At 35.5% G+C, this 21,753-nt stretch overlaps 1 protein-coding gene across 1 annotated transcript; it reads right to left on the bottom strand.

Annotated features, from left to right (window-relative positions):
• Positions 1-1,016: 1,016 nt before the first annotated feature.
• Mnn1 (menin 1) lies at positions 1,017-21,433 on the bottom strand. The gene is made up of 6 exons (XM_019041976.2): positions 20,746-21,433; positions 17,818-17,970; positions 16,657-16,899; positions 14,872-15,079; positions 12,788-13,055; positions 1,017-12,012 (listed from the first exon to the last, which is right to left on the bottom strand). The coding sequence occupies exons 1-6, from the start codon at positions 21,170-21,172 to the stop codon at positions 11,482-11,484; spliced, it is 1,830 nt and encodes a 609-aa protein (XP_018897521.2). The 5' UTR covers positions 21,173-21,433; the 3' UTR covers positions 1,017-11,481.
• Between the last annotated feature and the right edge of the window lie 320 nt (positions 21,434-21,753).

Here is a 21,753-nt window from a genome sequence, read left to right as displayed (position 1 = left end):
AGGAGGGCGTAAGGGATGTTCAGGGGCTCCCTCAGCCAATTTTCGAAATTTGAGAGCATGTGATAGGCAATTTAAGTCAATTTGGTCTTGAATAAATTATAAAATATAAGCGTTCTTCCTTCCTATTTCTTCCGTTCTTTTCTTTCGGGCGAACGAGGGGGCGTAAACCCCCTATGCCCCTACCCCTCCCCAGACCCACCTTAAGGTTTCAGGAAACCCTTTATGGATGCCTTCTTTCTCATGTAAAATTTATGAATAAATTGTACAATTAAAGTGAAAAAAACATTGCAAAATTTAAAAAATGCTTAATTCTTGTGAAGACATGTCCATGTAAATTTTGCAACAGTAAAATTTATTAAAAAAAAATGACCGAAAAAGGTTTCATACTAGGTACATAATTTTTAACAGTTTTTTGAGTTTCTGAAAAGTTTCATATGAGGGTCATTACTATAAGTATCTACGAGGAATACTCCTCAGTGAGATTAAAAATTAAGAACACATTGATGATCAAGTTCAAAAATTGACGCAACTGCAGGATCATCTGCAAGAAAAGGGACCTGAGTGCGTTGGTGAAAATGAAGGACAGTAATTTTTATCATATTAAGAGGAAAAATGAGAACTAGGGTTTCTTACTTTAATATTTAAAAGGTGACCAAACCAGCGTCGTCCCTGAGATTTTCCCAGAATATTCCTCACATGAAAAAGAAAAATAAACAAAGATTTCAAAAAATGGCGTTCAGTAGTTTTCCATGTAGGAAATGTAGTATATGACACGGAGTCTACAACACCACAAATCGAGGTAAGAACGCATTCCTGCAGTTCCACTATCAATAAAGGTAAAGACCACATTTGTGGTGTGTGGTTCATCCGACATGATTTTCACTATAAATTAATTTTAGGAAAAGACAAAAAAGTCATTTACGGTGATTTACAACAAACAATACATATAGTATTTGAGATAAGCTCTGACAATAGGGGAGTAAAAGAAATAAATAAAGTATCAAACACAGTGCTAATAATCTTGTAATACATAATTTATTTCATAAAGAATACTGCTCAACAGTTGATAATGAATCAGCAATTTTTACAACACTTTTGTACTAAAGGTCTTTGAAGGAGAAAAAAACAGAAAGAGGAAAAAAGATCTTCACAGTAAATTTTATTGAGTTAGCAAGAAAGCGGAGGGTAAAAGGGTAGACCCTATATAGGCCAGGAAAAAAAAATCTACTGCCTGATAAGGCAGTTAGCTGCTAAAAACTGAGACATAAACTGTGAAGAGGTTCGAAAAATGTCGAAGAGTAACTTCTCTAAGTTTAGGCAGCGAAGTTTGCAATGAAGACAGATAAAGGTTTTGGGTTCTGATGAGATTTCAGGATACTGATGGTGAAACTGTAGAAATGCATATCTCGGATGTGGTGCTCCAAAATCTCCGCTCCTATTTTATTTTTTAAAAGGAGACAAAACCAATGTCATGACTTGAAATTTTTACAGAATATTCTTCTGATAGAGATGAAAAATCACCAAGGTTTTAAAAAAATGACACTTGGTAGATTTCCATGAAGAAAAGAAAGTATGAAAGGAAATCCGCGACCAAGATACACATTTCTGCAGTTTTGCCATCAATAAAAGCAGGGAGAAGAGGAGATAATCAATGAAGATGATCATGATCAAAAGGGCAGATCATGGATTTTCCGAGTCTCCAAAATTTCTTCATTTTTCACTTCCTTGAATTTCCCAGACTATCTTTTGCTACTCCCTGACGCTGAAATATTCGAAGTTACTGACTTTCCCAGACCTTCAAACAAAACTTCCACTCGATTTTTTTTTCTTTTAATTTCACTCGCTTTTGCTAAATGCTGCTTGCACAATTCGTTGACTCTTCCTATGAATTCCCGAAATGTCCAGACTGCCGGCAACCCTGATTTTGTAATCAAGGAAACAGCTAGGATAACAATCGACGAGGTTCATAGATTTAAACATTTTGAAAAGAAAGGACGAGGGCACTTTTAAGCGGTGCCCGCATCAAGTGATGGGTAATTTTGAATGTGCTTAGAGGCAAACAATTGGACTAATAAATAGAGGAGAAAATGAATGACTCAGATTCATAGAACATGGAAAGAATGAGAGTTTGATCTGAGAGGAAGGGCTAGTCATCTTTTTTTCATAGTTACTTAATTTCTAGTTCCTATTTTAAAAACTTCTTTCTTAGTTTTGAAACTTAGGTAAATGCGTTTGTGTCTGCTGGATTCAGTCCAATTGTGTCCCTTAAAATCTATTGACAAAAATTAGAAGGGGTTGAACTGCCTGTGAACAGAGATAGGTCGTGCGAAAAACTTCGACTAAAACAATGATTTTTTATCTCACTATTACATCGGAACAATAAAAAGAATTTTTGAATTATAATAAATGCTTACGTATAGAGTTACAATGGATAATTCCTAAAACACTGTATCTATCAATTACTAGAGATATCATGTTCAGAATGTGTAACTTGGTTAAAACTTTAATATCATGTGTAACATGCTAGTAATAAAGCATAGAGAATGAAACAATGAGACAAATAAATTGAAAAAATTCATGCATCAATTAATGGCATAGAGAATAAAGGTTTCAAAAAATAAAATACGTAGTTTAACATCAACACAACTTCATGTAAGATTCGTCAGCTTCACTTTCCTTAAAATAGGTAATTTTTTTTTATTATTATTATAATACACTTTTTAACAAACAATAGATACTGTTCAATTTAGTTTCAAACTTAAAAATTAAACAAAACAGAAAATGTATTGATGAAAAATATTATAACTTACATCAAATGTGTAATTTAACAAAGTTGGAGGGACTGTACAAAAATAAAAAAATTTAAAAGTTCTAAAATGTTACAAAGTTCTGATACTGCCTACAGAGAAAAAGGCTGCAAGAAACAGGCTATTCAGAACTAGAAATTGGCTTTTTATTGATAGATTTTAATTTTTTATTTTCATGTTTCATAAATAAATCATGCCTTCAACCAAAGAATTTTAAATCTGTGGTGAGAATCATCAGAAAGATGGTAACAAATAATTAAAATGTGCCAAAAGTATACATACTTGATGAATTAAGGAATAAATTCAAGACCTTAAAATTAAGAAAGTAACACATATAATTATCAATCTGCATTTTCTCTGCAGTTAGATTGATGAGACAGAGTTTGAAACTCGCCACTGACAACAGAAAAAAGGGACCTTGGTGCTTGCGGGCAAATTTTTGAGGAGAGTGATTTATAAAAATTTTGACTGAAGTAGGAAAATTTGACGTTTGGACAGAAAACATTCTTGAAGATTCTAAAAAATATGTTGCAGCGTGCTTCGTAAATATTGTGCCAAAAAATGATTTGAAATTGCACTATGACCCAATCATAGCAAATTATAACTTGAAATGGCTTTTTTTTGGTGCTAAATTCAGCTTTACAAGCTACAAACTTCAAACCATCAAAATTCCTATTTCATTTTGCATTACTGGGCATTTTTCAAAGGCAGGATGTTGATACAAAATTTCCGCCAATTAAGGGTATAAATCACTCAATTTAAATTTTTTTAGACTCAAGTCCCTCTTCTTGTTAGTCACATTTCAATGGCCAACTACAGAATGGCTAAACAACATACCTCCATTGCAATGTTCAAAATTTCTGCCTCTACTCTATTTTTTCGAGGAGAAACGAGTTACCTTTACAGCTTAATATTTATATAGGCTATTCTGCTAACTACACAGAAAAATCGAGGAAGCTTTCAGGAAATTATGTTGGTTTTTCGAAATAAATAAATAAATGAATAAATGATAAAAAAAAAAAAAAAAATATAACAGGAAGTTTGCAACATCACAAACAGAGATAAGTGGTTTCGCATCTCAGCTGCCCACTGACATCTTCTGAAATTCTGAAGTAAACAACTATTAAATTAAGCCTAATTGGATTAAAATGAAGATTTAGGAGGTTTCGATACTCTTTCTTTAACAAAAAAGACGATCTTTGAAAAAAGACCAAGTTTACATCACATGAATAATTCAGGGTTAGGTACCTAATTAAATCATCTTGAAGTGAGCTAAAGACTTACAGGAAGAACTACAGTTAGGATCTTTAAAAACTACAACAGCTTGGAGAGTAAAAAGAAAGTTATTTAACCCAAAAAATTACCACATTGCGAGGTGTAAACAAAATATTTCAAATAATTAATTACATGAATAAAGGTATGCGGAATGTGAAAGATAAATTGAATGATATTTTCGGTCAGTCCTTGAAATACTATCAAGGTTATAAACAATTCAAACTTAAAATGAAATAACTTTTTAATTCTTTCCATGGGAGAAGGGACCTTCGTGCACAGATGTACCTTTTACAGGAGAGATTTAAGTCATGTTGGGGGAAAAATTAGATTGCAAATACCTGGTGTATGCAAGAGCTACATTCAAGTTTCCACGGAAAACTGCCTCTAATGTTAGGAGCACGTTTCAAATAGTTTACTTAATTTTTGGAACAATACAGAGCGTAAAATATGCAATTCAATTCTATCATTTTGAGTCCCTTGATGGGCAGATAAACCTTCGAATAGACTTTTTTCAAAACTATATTGTTTTGACTTTTATATTATATAACTAGACTAAATCCTTTAACAATATTGTTTTGACTTAAAATTGTCAAAACTCCGGTTTAATTTGACCTTTTAGAGCATTAGTTGAGTCAAAGAGTTTGTAAAGCATTCCTGTGAATAGTAGTGCATAAAGTATTGATTGATGGCTGAAGCCAAAAAAAGTGTATGATAGATTGCAATGGTGCAAGTTTCTACCCCTTTTTAATTTTTAAAGGAAAACTTTCAAACTGTTCCTCTTGTAATTATTTGCTGTGACTTTTTTTAATTCTTCTGAAAAAAATCACAAAAAATTGCAGAGAAGTATTTTGACCAGTTTTTTATAATAAATTAAAACATAGTCAGAGTGTTTCAGACTTTGCAATTGTGATATGCATTTTCCAAATTTAGCCATCACAATTTTTGATATCGATGGCCTAAGTGCAAAACTATGTATTTCCGCTGAAATGTTTCAAAATTTCAGCTATTATGTAATTCTTTCAAAGAAAATCAAGCCAACTTTGAGACTTGAATTTATACAAATATTCTACTGATGAAGTAGGAAAAACAAGAAAGTTTTTAAGAAATTATTTTGACTAATTATCCGAAGAGAAAATCAAGTATGGCAGGAAGTCTGCAACGTCACAAACGGAGATACATGGTTTTGGACTTCGGTCATCGATATTAATGGCACTTAGATCCCTTCTTCCATCACAGGCTTTGATTGGTTCCAAACTTCACATACTTACACAAGTTTCATTAAAAAAAAAACCACAGACCACTATTTTCAACAATATATGATTAATAAAATAACAATTTTTTCTGATCTTCATTAAGGTGGACAACGTATACTGGTCGTAAATCAAACAAAATCCTTTTTTTTTTAAAGAAAGTTTTTGACATTGATTTGCATTTTTTCTCATCAACTGTAATGCTTTAAACAGGCAATAGCCCTATGAATACAAATGCTCAAAAAATTTGTGACACAATGATTAATAGTGATCCCAGCAGAGATTTCTACGTACATATCTACATACCTAAGTACATCAATAAATTAACATTAGATTTTGATTTGATCAAAACGAAACACAGAAAAATGACAACAATAACAAGTAAGTACAATCTGATCAAGATTTTTGTAATAAAAAGAAAAATAACTTAAATAAAAAATAGAGCTTTTGAAGCTACAAAGTAAGCTTTTGGAGAGCCTTCATTAGATGGACATCATGGTAAAGCCAAGGGGTGGAAAGATAGACGTAAATTTTCAGCAGCATCACCAATTCATGATCAAACGCCAGATTTTGTCTCAGCCAAAGAAGAAATAACTGTATCCTTCCACCGAGGTATTTTAGAACATTTGATTGGTATACAAAACAAAAAATAAAAAAAATTAATGCATGCTCAAAACATTTTAGGAGACTTTTCCTTCTTTTGGGGGGTGGGGAGGGGGGTGGTCTTTACATCTGAATTGAAGAACGAATAAAATATCAAATGTCTCCCGAAATACTTCAAATTATTTATTAATTCTATTAAAGATCATTCAAAATATTTTCTTCCTTGGGCCAAATGAATGACAAAGGATGTTGGATACTTTGTTTAAACTTATGACAAGATTAAAATTCCTCCTCGGGATAAAATCGTCTTTTTCCCTCAGTTTTTGTGGTTGAGATTATCCTTAGTCTCAAGTCAACAAAAAAATTCTAATACAGCTTTTAACAGGTCATTGATATGAAATAAAGAAACTTGGGACTCATAAAATGCAGGAAAAATTGAATGGGCTTAACGAGTAAACAAATAGACTTTAAGCACAAAAAGTCATGAGACAAGAAAAGTTATTGTCTTAAAAAGCTTATGTACTGTGAGAAAGATGATTTTAAAAGAGGGTACCTATCGTTGCTTAAAGACAACAAAAAGTTCAAACAAATACGTTTCCTTAATTAAAATTCTTGTAAATTCATTAAATTTTTAGATTGGAGCAAATAAAGAAAGAAAATTATCAAATAAGTTTCAGTGGTTAAGGGCTCAAGTTTGAATGTCTGAAACATGGCACTTGAAATCTCTTATACGCAACCATTATGTTACTTTATCAGATAAAATTAAAATCATAAATACATGTGGGTATTTTACAACAAAAATGGCAAGAAATAATTTCAAAAGAAAGCTTGGAAGTCCACCTGAAGACCTCGGAGCTCTCCATTGACCCTCGCGTAGGTTGTTCTGTTGGAGAACTTTTCACTGGCGTTTAAAAATTCTTAGGAACACTTTATAAAAAAGAAGAATGCATCTTTTCGAAACAAAATCCTAAAGTTAGATAAAATAAATATGTAGAGCAATTCATAATTCAATTTAACCATCTGAAAAAACAATGGAAAACATTCCCGAACAAAGGCGATGTAAACAAACGCAGAGGTTAAACTTTAAAAAGTCTCGAGAGGCTTTTTCACAGGGTGTTTTACAGGGTTTAAAAGCAAATTCGGAGGACCAATAATAACTTAATACAAATACATAAATAAATATCACAATTTGAAAAACTACTCTTATAAAGAAAAAAAAAATGATCTGAGAAACCCAGAAGGACAAGATTGAATAAAATATGTCGCTTGAAAAGTTAAGAATGCAAAACAGTATTTGACTGATTTGGGGACAAAAATATGTTCAATTTGTTACTTTGTCCACTAAATATAAAATCATGCAAGTTACTAGCTAACCCTTAAACATGAAGGTACACATTTGGCTTCATACGATAATTCATCTTGAAATGACTTGTGATGGTAAACTAAAATCCTAGAAGCCGCCTCTTCAATTCTGTAAAGTAATGTATTTTGACATAGAAAAAGTGAACAAAAATGAATGAATAAAAGGACTTTGAGGCAGGCCTTATCTTTAATCCATAATAAGGGAAAGAGACGGTTTTCTTTTGAATTTCTGGAACTCTCCAAGGTAAGGAGACACTTGGTTTCATGGTTTTGTTCTAATAATCAGCAGATCTTAAATTATGCTAGCAAACAAGCATGATTGCAAGGAACATTTTGAAATTTTTAGCTCTCCTGAGCAAGATACATTTTTTTGAAGCAATGTATGTTGGATCAGATTTCTAGAAGACAAGTTTTCAGTTAGTAAGTTTGACTAAATAGCAAAAAAGCGACAAAACAAAACTGAAAAACTGATGGATAAAGAATGAATTCCAAGTGACAGAGAAAATATCGTTCCAGGCGGAACTTATAAATACTGTGCTTACCCGTGTATTACTCCTTAAAATGTAAAATAGTGTACAGTACGCAATGAGAAATATGCATATGAGATACAAACCTTCGAAAAAGAGAAAATAAAGGGACCAGTTAAACATGCGAGGCACAAATAAACGCTGGTAGGCAAAAATACAGCCGCACTACCACAGAGGAGAAACAATAAATTAAAAAGTATAGTGGGATTTTTATCTCATTTGAGCTTCTAAAACCACTGAGGGGATTTCTGTGAATCACGTCATACATTAGAGCAAGGGGGAGGGACGTAGCAGTGCATGATATCAGGCAAAACTCAATGCCCGAAATCAGTAATTGGGATGTTCTTCAATAGTTCCGTCAAGATATTCACAAAAAATCCCAGTTACTTACATAATGGGGAGAAAATCGGGCTATGCATAAACAAATATTTTCCGAGGTTCAAACCAGCGTTACAGGTTCGCCACCAAGGGTACAGGGAAGGGGGAAGGGGTTGCAAATTCAGAATTTCAGCAAGATGAAATTTGTTAAAAACCCTCCAAAAGAAGAAGTAATTCAAAATTAATAAATATTTCAATATGTACTTGCATATTCTCAGATTATTGGGCAATCCACCCTTAATTTTATCTGACATAGATGAATGCGGCAATATGAGGGAGAAATAAAGCCCTTTCAGAGAGGTTCAGAGCCTTCAGTGACAAATGTAGTGGACTTGGATGACAGTAGTGTTTTGCTATCATCAAAAGTAATACCATATATTCTCTTGCTATCAACTTTACACTATTGTGTAAATTCTTGGTTTTATGCTCTCAATTCTGATGAGCCTAAAAAAAATTAATATGCTGCCACCTCCCCTAAGATTCCGCCTTCAACGACCATTCCTTCACTTTTATACATAAAGGGCTTTCCACTCAGCTTAAACACAGGTACAAACATAGGGACAGACCAGCATTAAGTGATAGGTTTAACCAGAGACCAAGAGATTAACGGGAAGCAAATTGACTTTCTACGACTAAAATATGCACGGATTAACAAATAATAAATACTCTTCAAATCAACCTCTCATCAAGATTGAATCTCTGAAAATTTTGAGGTTCTGTAAAGTTTGAAGCCGTCAAGATAAAAGATAACTTTCGAGATTATGCATGGAGAAATTGAGAAAATCATAATATAGTGCATGAATTGGAGTAAGTTAATGGACTCATTGGAAAGTGAATACATATGTAATTAGGAACGGTTGATTTTCACCAAGAGCAAAATATGAAATCATACATTAGTAAAGAATAACAAGAGAAAATCTTATTATTGGAAACAAATTATATGATCTATGCTCAATTTCGAAAAAAAAAAAAAAAAAAAATTAATTCAGCGATATTTTTCGCTTGAATGCTGCTTCAAAAACTGCACTGAAACAGGAAATGGCCGGTGCTTCACGAAAGAGCAAGGTGTTGCAATTTCAAGCAATAAAGGAATCTCCTACCCGTAAAATAACTTTGAACTTTCTGAGGAAAATTCCTTCACCCTTTCATTGAAAAGATTACTTAACTATCCACAGTGATGCAAGATGCTCTAAAATTAATCACACTTGATAAAAATTTTCCAAAAAAGGATAAGATTTAAAATAAAGGGGAGTAGATCAATTGTCTGCCCAGTTTTCCCCAGACAACTTCCCCAATATAAAGCAAAAAAAAAAACTCAGAACATTCGAGATGACTAAAAAACCAAATCAACAGAAATAAATCAAAATCAAAATTTCCTATTTTGGTAAGAATGCTTCGCTCAAATTGTACGAGCGCAAAAACGCTAGAAATCAAAATTGTCATAAGCTCAAATTACAATAATTTGAAAAAGTTGATGATTTGCCATAGAAATCTTAAACAGTGAATTCTTTTTTTTTGGGGGGGGGGGGAAGAAATTGACAGAAGAATATATAATACGCAATTCAGGGATATGAATGACGGATATCTTTTTTAAATACTTGAACTCTAGAGAATGAGAACCATCAATGGGTGAGTTGCACGCAAGAGATGAAGTTAACCGAGTAAACTGTGATATGAGTGAAATCGCACAAAGCGCACATCAGAAATTTCTAAAATCCACTCCTCGCCTCGCAGTTCGCATTTTACAACATGCATTTTAACATTTACCACGTCTGCTAGCACTTTTCTCTATCTCATTGGAAATCTGATTTGCCGAAAGAGAGATGCAAAAAATCAAACAGAAATAAACAAACAATCTCACATCTGTTCTAAACATAGCGTGCGTTAGAGATCCTAAGCACTGGGGCGCTATTGAATTCACTTTTTGAGGCTGTTTTGTCCAAAGCCTCTGAGACTAAAGTGCAGCGACTGACAATGCCATATGCTCAGAGTCCCAGCTAAAGGCTACAATTAGAAAATATAGGTATAAAATTTATTCCATAAAAACCAGGAGTTTCATATGTTTCTGAATTTTTTATGACTTGGGTCAATATAATTTTCCAAAGTTCGCGAAAATAATGATCGATTTAAATTAAAAAATCTCTGAAACCACTCGCAGCCTGCGGTTCTTCCATAGTTCTTCCGGCCAAGTTAGAAAACTATGTTTGGTTCACACTTTCACCGAAGAAAAGGCTAGGAATGCAACATTCAAGAATTGATTTCAGCGGCGTTCCTGTATATGATGGCTGGTGGCTTTATTGAACTCAGTGATTTAAAATCTGTTGCACAGAGGATTTCAATCATTTTAATGCATTTGATTTTACCTCTTAATCTGGGTGTGAAAAAAAAAAAAACATATTAACGTTAGCATTACTGTAGTCATACATAAAGAAGATTCATAAGACGCTGCAAGATTGCTTGTTTCTTTAGGTATGGTTTCCTAACATTTGTCTCTGGAAAAAATCTCTTCAAATTAAGGAGAAACATCTGCAAAATAAATTTGAAAGTTCGTGATACAAAATTACAATAAACTTGTTAAATTACAAAAAATTCATGACACACAAATTGTGTGTTTAAGAGTGTATTTTGGACGTTCCTGTGTAAGTGCTCAATGAGATTCTTGTGCAATGTTACCTCTAAAAAGTTCACTCGGTTTGCTGTGAGAATCTCTTGCGGACAACAGCTCTATTGAGAGAGAAACTAACTTAATCTTTTTCAGTTTATATTTCTGCCATGGTAGCTCTTCAAAATCAGGATGAGAATTTGCAATGAATCATAGGAGAAACATGGAATGATTCTGGATATCGAGCTATCAAACAATTATTTACATAAAACTCTGAAGATTTTCTGTTGATGTTATTACTCAGAGAATATTTGAAAGATCGTCTTCCAATACTTGATGCATGATGCTGTTTTACTGTGATTTTATATGATTGTCATTATGCTGTCTTAGTTTTTTATTTTCAGTGAAATGTTGTCTATATTCTCAGGGTGCAAAGAACATAATTGAGAGCCAAAATTATATTAGATGAAAAACGATGTACGTTCTACATTATTTGAAATTCAGTATTACTTCATTATTGATGGTTCATTTTCTCAAGAGAAAAGAATTTCCTGTACTCTAAATACTAAAAAAAAGAAAAAGAAATTTAACAATTCAACAAATATACAGCCTTACTTCAGTAAATGGGAAGTCATGTAGAAAATAATAGGAATAAAAAACAGCTAGGCTGAAGAGTTTCACTCTCTCCTAGTGCGCTTTGAGCGAGATCCAATTGATTCGGTGGAATCTCTCTTCTTGCCACCAAATTGTACCTGAGATTGCGCCGTCAGCTGTAATGAGATGGCGTGCGTATTTAATTTTTCACTCAGAAGAAGCTCTTTAAGCCCTCGCATTTTTTGACTGTGCAGGATCAGCTTGGGTTGACGGCACGTCTCGTTCAAAACATCCTCTGTGCCAGCCGGGTCTGTCGAAGTGCCTGCTATGTCCGAGGTGGAGCCAACGAAAGGCTCTCCGTCTCCTTGGAGGAGAAAATCACGGTTGAGAATCTTTTCACCGCAAGCTGCCGTTAAGGCCACAAGCCCTGGGTGCATGCCGTTAGAGTCTTTCTCCGTGCCCAAGTCACTTGAGAGTTCTTCGCATGTTACATTGTCAGTGACATCACAATAGTTGTTATTGTTGAGAAGTTGTTTACTTTTGTCTCCATTCTGCGACACATTGCAGTTCTCGTCTGAATCTTCGTCTACAATTCCTTGCCCTAGGATCACAACCTGATGGGACAAAAACAAACTAGTCAAGCATTGATAGCATTGGAAAATGTAACAGTTTCAGGGTCAAGGAAGATTTGCTTTGATTAGGTGAATTGCATTTTGCAAAAAGGAACCACTGGCATTGCAATGTTGCTAAGATTGTGCAACTTCTTTTGTCTTGGAGGAAAAACCCGATTATCCATTAATAGTTTCCATTTTACTCGCTAAAAACTGTGAATTTAAGATAAAAATTACCATCTGAATTTCATAGTTTTTCACAATTTCCGCAATTTTATTGCAAAGGATGAAGTTGCACAATCTTAGCATCATTGCAATGCTAGTGGTTCCTTTTTGCAAAATGCAATCCAGATGATCATCTGTGGGATGTTCCTCTTTTTTTATTTGATATTGTAGTAGGCTGAACAAAAACAGGCAGGTGAAGGGTATGGTCAGTAAGTTATGGACTTGGTCTAGGGGTTGAAACGAGTCAAAAAAAAGGTTGAAACAAAAGTATAATGGCTTAGTCAAACAGACCCAGCGCACCAAAGCCAATAAAAAAGAAAAGGCACCGCTCATTTTGACTTTGCTCTATCCTCTCAGATTTGCAGCATCGACCATAGCTGGGGTTCATTTTTTTTTAGGGTGTGCTCTACTGGCGAATGTAGTAAAGTTAAAAAATACGCTTAGGTCAGTTTTTTTTCTCCTCTTTGAAGTCAGCAGTAATCATTCAAAATTTCAAAATTGTCTTCGAAAGAATTTAAACTATCACAAGGTGAAAATTTAAGTAGTGGTATACCTGCGACCGAACATCCGCATCAAATTTTGAAATGGTATTGACGAGAGGTTTGGCCCAACCGATGTGTAAAACGGGCGTCGGACTTCCTTCCTCCCACTGACAAATCCCATCATAGAAGCGAAGCAGATGCGCAAAGCACTCTGGATCCTTCAAGATCGAGCGCGCGCAATGACCAGAACTAACGACTTTGATTATGTGTGGTATGAGCTCGTTGGCAATTTCCATTAGCTCCTTGTAGATTTCCTCATCATCTCGCGAATAATTATACCTGCAATAGAAGAGCCAAAAAAATTAATAAACATTACTACCTAGTTAAGACACACAAATATTGTTTTATTAAATGGCTGATTTTTTCATTTTATTAAGCTTTACAACAGACATAGGCGAAGTTGTTTTTTCACATTGTAAAACTGTTTTCTGATGTTTTTAAAATTGGAAAATTTTCTCTCAAGACTGCTATTTCCTGTAGAAAAAAATAGATCCTCACATAGATACATTCATAATTAAGTGATTTACCAACCAACCACAACCAAAATTTGGACATTTTTTGCTTCCATTAAGTTAAGAATCTAAATTTTTGTACTTGCACTCACCCTTCATATTTTCTAAAAAGACATGAATAGCCTAAGATGCTGAATTTCTCTAAGAAAATTAACTAACTATCCCTCCATAGATATAAATATGACACACAAGAATATACATATATATTGCGGGAAGAAAAATCTCAATGGCAATCATGTTTGTAATCTACAGTCAGGGATTGCTGCTCCTCTGAAGATTTAAGGCTGTTACCACGGAAGATCCCAATATGTAGTGTATTTACCTTCGAAAAGCACACTGAAACGACCAAAAATGTCAAGCCACACTGGAGTTGAGTCAGTTCAAAATATACAAGTCAAAAAAAGTCTCAAAAAAACCATGTAGAATTCTATTTTACCAGTTTCAGGAAACAAAATTAATGGAAAAATGCAACTCTACTTGTTTAATTGGAACAATGTGGAGAAATAGTGCTGGGTCGGTAGATGGCGAGAGGATCACTCGCTTGTGTCCTGCCTCGGGTCATATTATGACGGCATTTTCATGTAGTCTTAGATTTTGCGGAATGCTAGGTTGGGTTCACTGACGAGTGTGATGTACTGATGAGGTCTTAAAGACCCAAACCGGTATGGACCTCTCGGCATGACCTCAACTTAATATTCCAATGCAAGCTGCCTGAGCTCACTCCCCCCCTCAGTCTTGCACTGTTACTCATTACAGCAAACATTTTTTGGACTCAAATTGAAATTTTTTTTTGGTTTCTTGGCTTTGTTTCCCCCGATGGATGATTCCCGAGGGATGATGTGACCCCCGCACCATTTCTCCACCTAGTTACATACAGTTCAGGTCATTTTTTAGTGTTTTTTCTCGCGAGTTTAATTGGCACATACATACAAAAATACGCAAAAGCACTAGTAAATTAGTCTTCGGAACACGAGAGAGCCTTTTCGGAAGAAAAATTTATATTTGATCTTTCTACGTAGCTTAATAGAAATTACTGCGCTGAAAATTTGACCTCCAAAGACTACGGTCCCTTTAACCAGGGGTGGTTAGGAATGATGATTTTTCAGGGACAGGAGAATAAGGAGGCGGGGGAGGGGATTTTTGTGACCGCCTTTGGTTTTAATTGCTCATAAGCTGCAAAACAAAAACTTTTCATCAAGTACCACCAAAAATTCAACTCTTCCTTAATTGGGGGGCTTGAAGCACAAGGCACACAAGTACACTTTTTGAAAAAATTGAGATATTAATGATTTCAAGTAAAACTAGTCTTGATGCATATTCAGTGAACAATTTGCTCACTAAGTTCAATTTTTAAGTATCAAAAAGTCAGTTTGAACTGCCTTTCAACCATAAGGATCCATGCAATTTCGAAACTTCAAACATGTACTTCTCGAAATAGCAATAACTGCACTTACGCGCCTTGTCCTTCACATCTCTCAATTAAAGTCTCATGTACTTTTGATTTTAGAAGAGGCAACAATCATTCAAATTTAAAGCCAGGATTCAAATAAATTAAGGATGATACATAAGAAGAATTAACATACTGCCTGATGACATCACTGGCGTTTGCCCAGCTCTGGAAAGCCTCCTTATACAGATTGTGTCTGTAGAAATAACCACCTTGGTATGTATACGGGTAAACGTGCATATTGTTGTAGTACTTCCTTGACATCAGAATCGCCTCTTGAAACAGCGAAGAACAAGGTGGTCGACCGAGAGTTGGACTAATTTCTTCCAAGTCGCCGAGGTTACCTAACAATAAAACATTAAGGAGTGACAGACAAGCAAACAGCATCCAAAAAAGAAAGCAGTTTTTGGCTCATATTAGAGAATATAATGGACATAAAAAGCGTCTAATTAGAAAGCAGGAAAATCAGAATTTAGTGGCATTGAGGCATTGACTGATATAGTTTGGCTTCGAAAAAAATGTAAACAAATTGATAAAATGTATACCCTTTTGATTATTTTTCCAGTAATATTTGTGTAAAATTTAAGTTAAACAAAGTTATGAAAAAAATTGACATCAGAAGCTTATCAAAATCTATAAAAGACCCCCGAAAAAAAAACTAACATGCTTCCAATAAAACATAATGCATACTATTACAGTAGAAACTGCTTTTAATGACACACGTTTATAACAGGATCCCGCTTATATCGTAATTTTCGCGCAGTCCCGTTTTTTCGCCCTTAAGAACAATGTAAAATAATCCTGCATACATCAAAAACGCTTATATCTGAAACCCGCTTATAGCAGAAAGAATTTTGGTCCCCTATCGAAAAAATTCCAATATAAACGAGATTTTCCCAAAATATTTCTGTGCCGCATTTCAGAACATTACGCAGTCTATCGTCGGATGGTTATTCCAAGAACTTGATATAACGGAAACATCATCCAGTCATCATTGGTGGCATAGAGGCGTGGGTAAATTCCTTGTCGGTTGCGTGCTTGATCTTCAAGAGACTGAGAGACTTACGTCACGCATGAAATCGCAGACGCCGGCGCTGCTCCCTAGGCACGTGACGTAAACAATACGGATGACCCCTGAGAGATTTCAACTGTCAATCATTGCTGTATTCACCCAAAATTTATTAACATTATTTCACATCAGTTTTAAAAAAAATTACAGCTTGTTGCATGGATTAGTTTTACCGTTTCGTATTTGATAAGAGTGAATTTATTTCTTCCGCTTATCATAAAATTAAGTAACATCCAAAGAAATCAGGTGCTCAGCAGTCTTGACGCAGCATCAGGCAGCGTGAAGACGGACCCAGTTATTGCAGAGAGGTGCGGGCTGCGCTGTTGCCGCATAGAGCTCAATATTTACACGAAAACCGCTTGTACCAGAATCCCGCTTACAACGTAACATTCGGCCGATCCCGAAGCGTTCTGTTACATGCAGTTTCTACTGTATTTACTATATTTTGTTCCACTTCCAAAAAAATTTATTTTTTAAAAGAGATTTTAAACGTAGATGTGTAATTTTTGAAGACATATGTGATCGTCTATGGTAAAAGGACCATAATTCACAGAACATTCAACGCGAACAGTTTAGTGCCAGCATAGAGCATAGAATTGTACAGTAATCCTGCAATTTTTGAGCTGTTAACATTACAGATCAAAATTTTAGACGATTTTCCTTGAAACTACTTATATTATAATTCAACATTCCAACTTCCTTGACTTCAATTAGGTTGGACAGTTACAAGTATTATGGTTCCATGTTGATATGTTCTCTATGCTATGGTATTAATAACTAAATTTTGAAGTTTTGTAAACTGTGGTCCTATTTCCTGTTGAGGATGACAAATGTTATATTTTAATAACTCACCGATGGCCATTGGGTATCGATACAGGTGGCCCATATCGTACAATAACCATAATAATTTTTGCTGGAGCATAGCAACTTCCAGAGAATCTGAGGAAACACTAAGACTTGGGTTGATAGAAGATACCAGCGCTGCGACCTCCATATGCCGATTGCAGACTACAGGATGACCATTCAAATACAGCCATGATTTGGAGGCTACTCCAATACCAATTGGTTGACCTCGCTTGTCTTCATTTCCTTTCCCTAAAAATATGAGACCTATTTTAGAATACTGTTAGATATATTTAATTATTTCTTCTATGTTGTTTCTCTAGCAAAATATTCATCTGCAAGACAAATAGCCAGCGTGGATTCCTCATGTCAGGCAGATCGTTTCATATGAATTGAAAAGATTTCAAGAAATGAAGCATTAGACAGATTAGGTTTGCTCGCAATGGAATATTTTCAGAGCTAGGCTATTTTCGGGGATTTAACTATTTTCCAAGCCACTTGCAAGCTGTGAGTTGGTAGCTGCTGCACTTGAGAAGGCTGGTGCAAATATTTTTTTGATGGGTTCATAGAAAAGGAGGTTGACCATTATGGTTGACCCAATTATGATTTGAAGCACCTATTTTTGCGGCAACTCGCAGACCCCCTACTACATTTTCTGGGGAAAAACTCGGATTAGTAACGTATTTTAAATAGAAACAAAAACATTTTATTAGTGGATTGGGTGGGCTTGAAAATCTTTTATTCATTTTGGTTTAGTGAACAAGAATAATACCTGAAATCTGCATCCTCCATTTTAAAGCAGTAGAGGATACTAACAATTTTCAGACAAAATATTGCTTGCAACAGTTACGAAGACAATGCGCTCTCTCCTCCTTTTGAGTACTGCCAAAATTCGAAACTTTTCAAGTTTGCTTTCGCTTTATCTAGACCATCCTATTTTTGTCCTGCAGACCTCCTTGCGGCTTTTATGTATGTAGAGTCACAGATGATAGGGGCATTTGTAAGTATATGTAAGATAAAATTTATATCATTCTTAACTTCATCAGTCCATCAGTTTTGCTTATTGCACTATTTTAGTCTTAGATTTTCTTCTACATATTTTGGTAGTTGAACTATTTCACAGGCAAAAGATAGGGGTTTGTACAATCAAAACAAAAACTTGGTTATTACCATGCCACGTGATTTCTGCAGTCTGAGATCCATTTTCACCAAAAACAACCCATGCGTGATCTTCAGAGAGTGAGAGGTGGACATCAAAGAAACCTAGGGCCTGACAACCAGCAACTACTGCAAAAGCAACTCCAAAACAGTCCAGTTTGTTCCCTGCGTTCCAAAAACAAAATGATAAAACGTAAGAAACGTTTGATGATACAACTGGGATGTTACAATCAACAAACTTCAAGCTTCTAGACATTTGAGCTAGTTTTAAGGGTGTCCAATCTACTTCATCGTTGCTGAATAGGATCTCAATAATTTTCTTCGTTACAAATACCCTGACCTTTTTACTTTCTCCCTGACTTCAAAATTTTTAAATTTCCTGACTTTCCCTCATATGGGAACAAAATTTTCATTGTGGTTTTTCCCTTTTCAATTAAGCCGACTTCTGTTAAACACTGCTTGCAAGTTTCCCTCACTGTTCCAGGTAACTATACATTTTCTGACTTTCCAGATTTTTTGGGTTCCCAGAACCCCTGACTAAATACATTAGAAGCTGGATTTGCAGTTTTTACAATACTTAAAACTTTCAAAGACAGTGATTTGGAGGATTGGCTTATCTTCCTGTAGCAACAGGGCAAAGTTAAAATTACAAAAACTGAGGCTGTCAACCCCGGTGTTAGTCTTTCGTACTATGAGGAAATATCCTCATCAAAATCGGTATTTTGAAGGGAATATCTTACTGAAACGCAAACACTTTTGAAAAAATACAAATCTACTGAAGTAATATGTAAACATTGCATTGTTTCTTTAAACACTCTTCGCTGGTATGTGGGTGTGCCTTCAGCTTAATGCTATCAAATTGTTATGAAAAAAGACCAAGAGGGGCTGAAATCCATCTATTTTAGGTACTTTGATATGCCTCTCCAAAATTTAACACTACAAAATTCTGAGAACAAAATCAAGCAATTTTAAATGAATTATAAAGGCTCACACCCAATACTGTATGTTCATTGAATCGCTGTAAATTAATACAAATTCAACATGCTTAAGGAATGATATAAATCGAAAAAAAGGGGGACATTTAGAAAAGGGGTCACATCAGAGCCCCCGTGGAGAGAAAGTGGCTCAGATACGAGAATCCTCAACTAAGAGAGGTTATTTAAGAAGTAGCTTCATTTTGCTTTTTTCCCCAAATTTACTTACAATTGAATTAAGAAATCAGGTTTTACGCTATTTTAAAACGTTGGCACAAATCATTCGTTAACCTGGAATAGGAAGGAATATCTCTCATGTAAATATTGCCATTTGTAAATTCTTTATAAAAAAAATCACAAATTTACTCGGCAGATTATATCTACTCAAGGGAGAGATAACATAATGCAAGCGGGTGCATTCATAAATGTACAAGGTCAGAATATTGTGCAAATCTTGATACAGAATACAATATTCATACTGGGGTAAGATAAAATGATTCTCATCACACAACACTGTTGATTAGATACAGTCAATTCAACGTCTCTAGACTTCCCCTCAACATTCAACCTTCGTAAAAAAACTTGAGATCCGCAAAAGTGATTTTTGATATTTGTAGGTACAGATCAATTGATAATGAATGATGCTTATTCCGTTAATAGCCGATGGCCCATCAGAGAAGGGATGATTTTAAGCATGACGATATGAATTAATATTGTCAAAATTTCACATAGAACACAATTTTTGCAAAAAAAATTAGTGAGAGTAACACCTTAGCACAATATTGTCGTTTAGATAAAGTTCAAACTTTCAGTGTTTGAAAAAAAAAAACAATGATCTAATTGAGCTAAACTGCACATTAAACGTTACCGTGGCAGTTTCTGAGGTATAACAATGTGGCAAACTCAATCTCATCGATCTGGCTCAGCTATTCTAGGTTCTTTCCAGTTTGAACCACATAAAACAGGAAAGTGCAGAAATTATGGGTATTTTTTAGACCCTAACTGTAGTTGATTTGTTTGTTAGTTTGTGAGGCTTACACAAAGTCACGGGGGCTTTGAGTGAAGACTTAGCATACATGGAAATAGGTTCGCTCATAATGCAGACTAAAAATAGGTGCCATAATTGTACCAAACCACTATTCTGCTTATACGGTAGAGATGAATCAAAGGAGATGAATAATTAATCTTACTCAAAGCATTGTCAATGGGCCTGCTTGATCCACTGTAGGCATAAGAACTACTGAATTCTCTGACATTTATCACTTTAAACTACTAGTATAGAAAGATTCTTTTAAAAATCAAACTAGTGGTCTCAGATCAATGTTAATGAAGTCTCCTTTTAATAACGTGCACACTACTACAGAAAAGGGCTTCTATTACAAACCAACATTGCCATTGATGTTGAATTTTTTTCTTTTTTTCCGGAGGGGGCGGTACGGCACAGCATTGTAAAGAGATAATTTAGCAAATCGACGGTGCAAGTCGGCAATTACATAACTTGGTTTGCGATGTTGTAGACTTCCTGTCATACTTTATTTTTTAAATGGCATAACTACTCAACGGCAATTCTTTCAAACTGTCATGATTACCCTTCTCAATGAAAAGAAAATTCTGCAAAAACTTCAAGCAATAATGTCAATTTGTTCTCCTTTAAGAAAATGACGTAGGGGCGGAGATTTTCAGACACCGCAAACGAGTTATGTGATTGCCGACTTTCACCGGCGAAATGCACTTTTGACTATGGTAAAATTAAGATTCCTTGGACTTCACTAACAATTCCATGAAACTTGAAAAACAAAATGCTAAAAAGTGGTTGTTCCAGTGCAGTGTGAGCAAGCAATAAGACGGTCAGCATCATCGACAAAGCAATTGATTAACGCTGCCTACATCAGTGGTGCACCAAACTACTAAACCACCAAGAGCCTGGCTAAAATAAAGGTACAATAAGAGTGCAAAGCATAATAACCTGTGAGGTAACTATAGAGACTCTGAAGATGCGCACGGTCCTTGTAGTAACTTCGCGTAAGAGTGTTCCAGATAACGTCCGACACTCTTTTGACCAGCTCTCGTGAGGCATACTTGATATCCCCAAAAGTCGACATGTCGATGGAGCCCTTGATAATGGCAGAGAACTTTTCATACAGTGCTTCAATGATATGGAACTCGATTCCAGGGAGTTTAGGTTCCTCGAACTCCTCTTGGTCCCCATTCAGGGTGGTCGAACGGTTACATGTCATGGAGTTTTCGATGGCACCGGAGATGATGGACAGCAGGGCTAGATCAGGTTCGTCCTGATTCAGCTCATCTTTGAACAAGGCAACGACGGACTCCACGCTGAGGATGGGAAAGAGCCGCTTATCAACACGCCGTATGCCCAGGCTCGCCATGTTCATTGACGCAAACGCGCTACCCGACAACCGGACACTGGAATCACGTCATTGACGCACGATCATTACCTTCCTGATTCGGTTGAAAGCTTGACAACTCTCAAGACAATGAAGTCCAGATGAAAAGAAGGCTACTTGAATCGCTGATATAACTGTGAATTTGATCGATAAACTATGCGAAGCACTGAGACAGCTGAAAGAATCACTTCATTTGTTTTCTTTTTCTCACTTGTTGTTTTCATGACGATCCACTGCCACGTTCCGCGGCTCGGCGTGCTCCCGGTTTTGAAATTCCGCTCCAGCTCCATCAGTTCCGTCGTCGAACTAGGAATCGCTCGGGAGGTAACCGGAACTGACCGCTCCGCTACCGACGTGACCGGAACCGGAAAAGGGGTGAAGTTCCCGCGGCGGAAATGCGGTTTGCTTGCGTTGGAAAGTAATTTTTTGCTGGCAAGTAAACGCTGTCTATTTACGTCAAAGTTTTCCTCCGATGAGAGTCCTTTTTTCACGGGTGAAAAACTCGCACTAGCCTTTGCGTTTTGTTTCCATTAAATTTTCGATCATAGAGTACATCCATTCTTCAACAC

Source organism: Bemisia tabaci, chromosome 3 (assembly GCF_918797505.1).
Source record: "Bemisia tabaci chromosome 3, PGI_BMITA_v3".
Classification (NCBI taxonomy): domain Eukaryota; kingdom Metazoa; phylum Arthropoda; class Insecta; order Hemiptera; family Aleyrodidae; genus Bemisia; species Bemisia tabaci.
The sequence above is the reverse complement of the archived record's forward strand: the minus strand, read 5'-3'. Positions and strand labels throughout refer to the sequence as shown.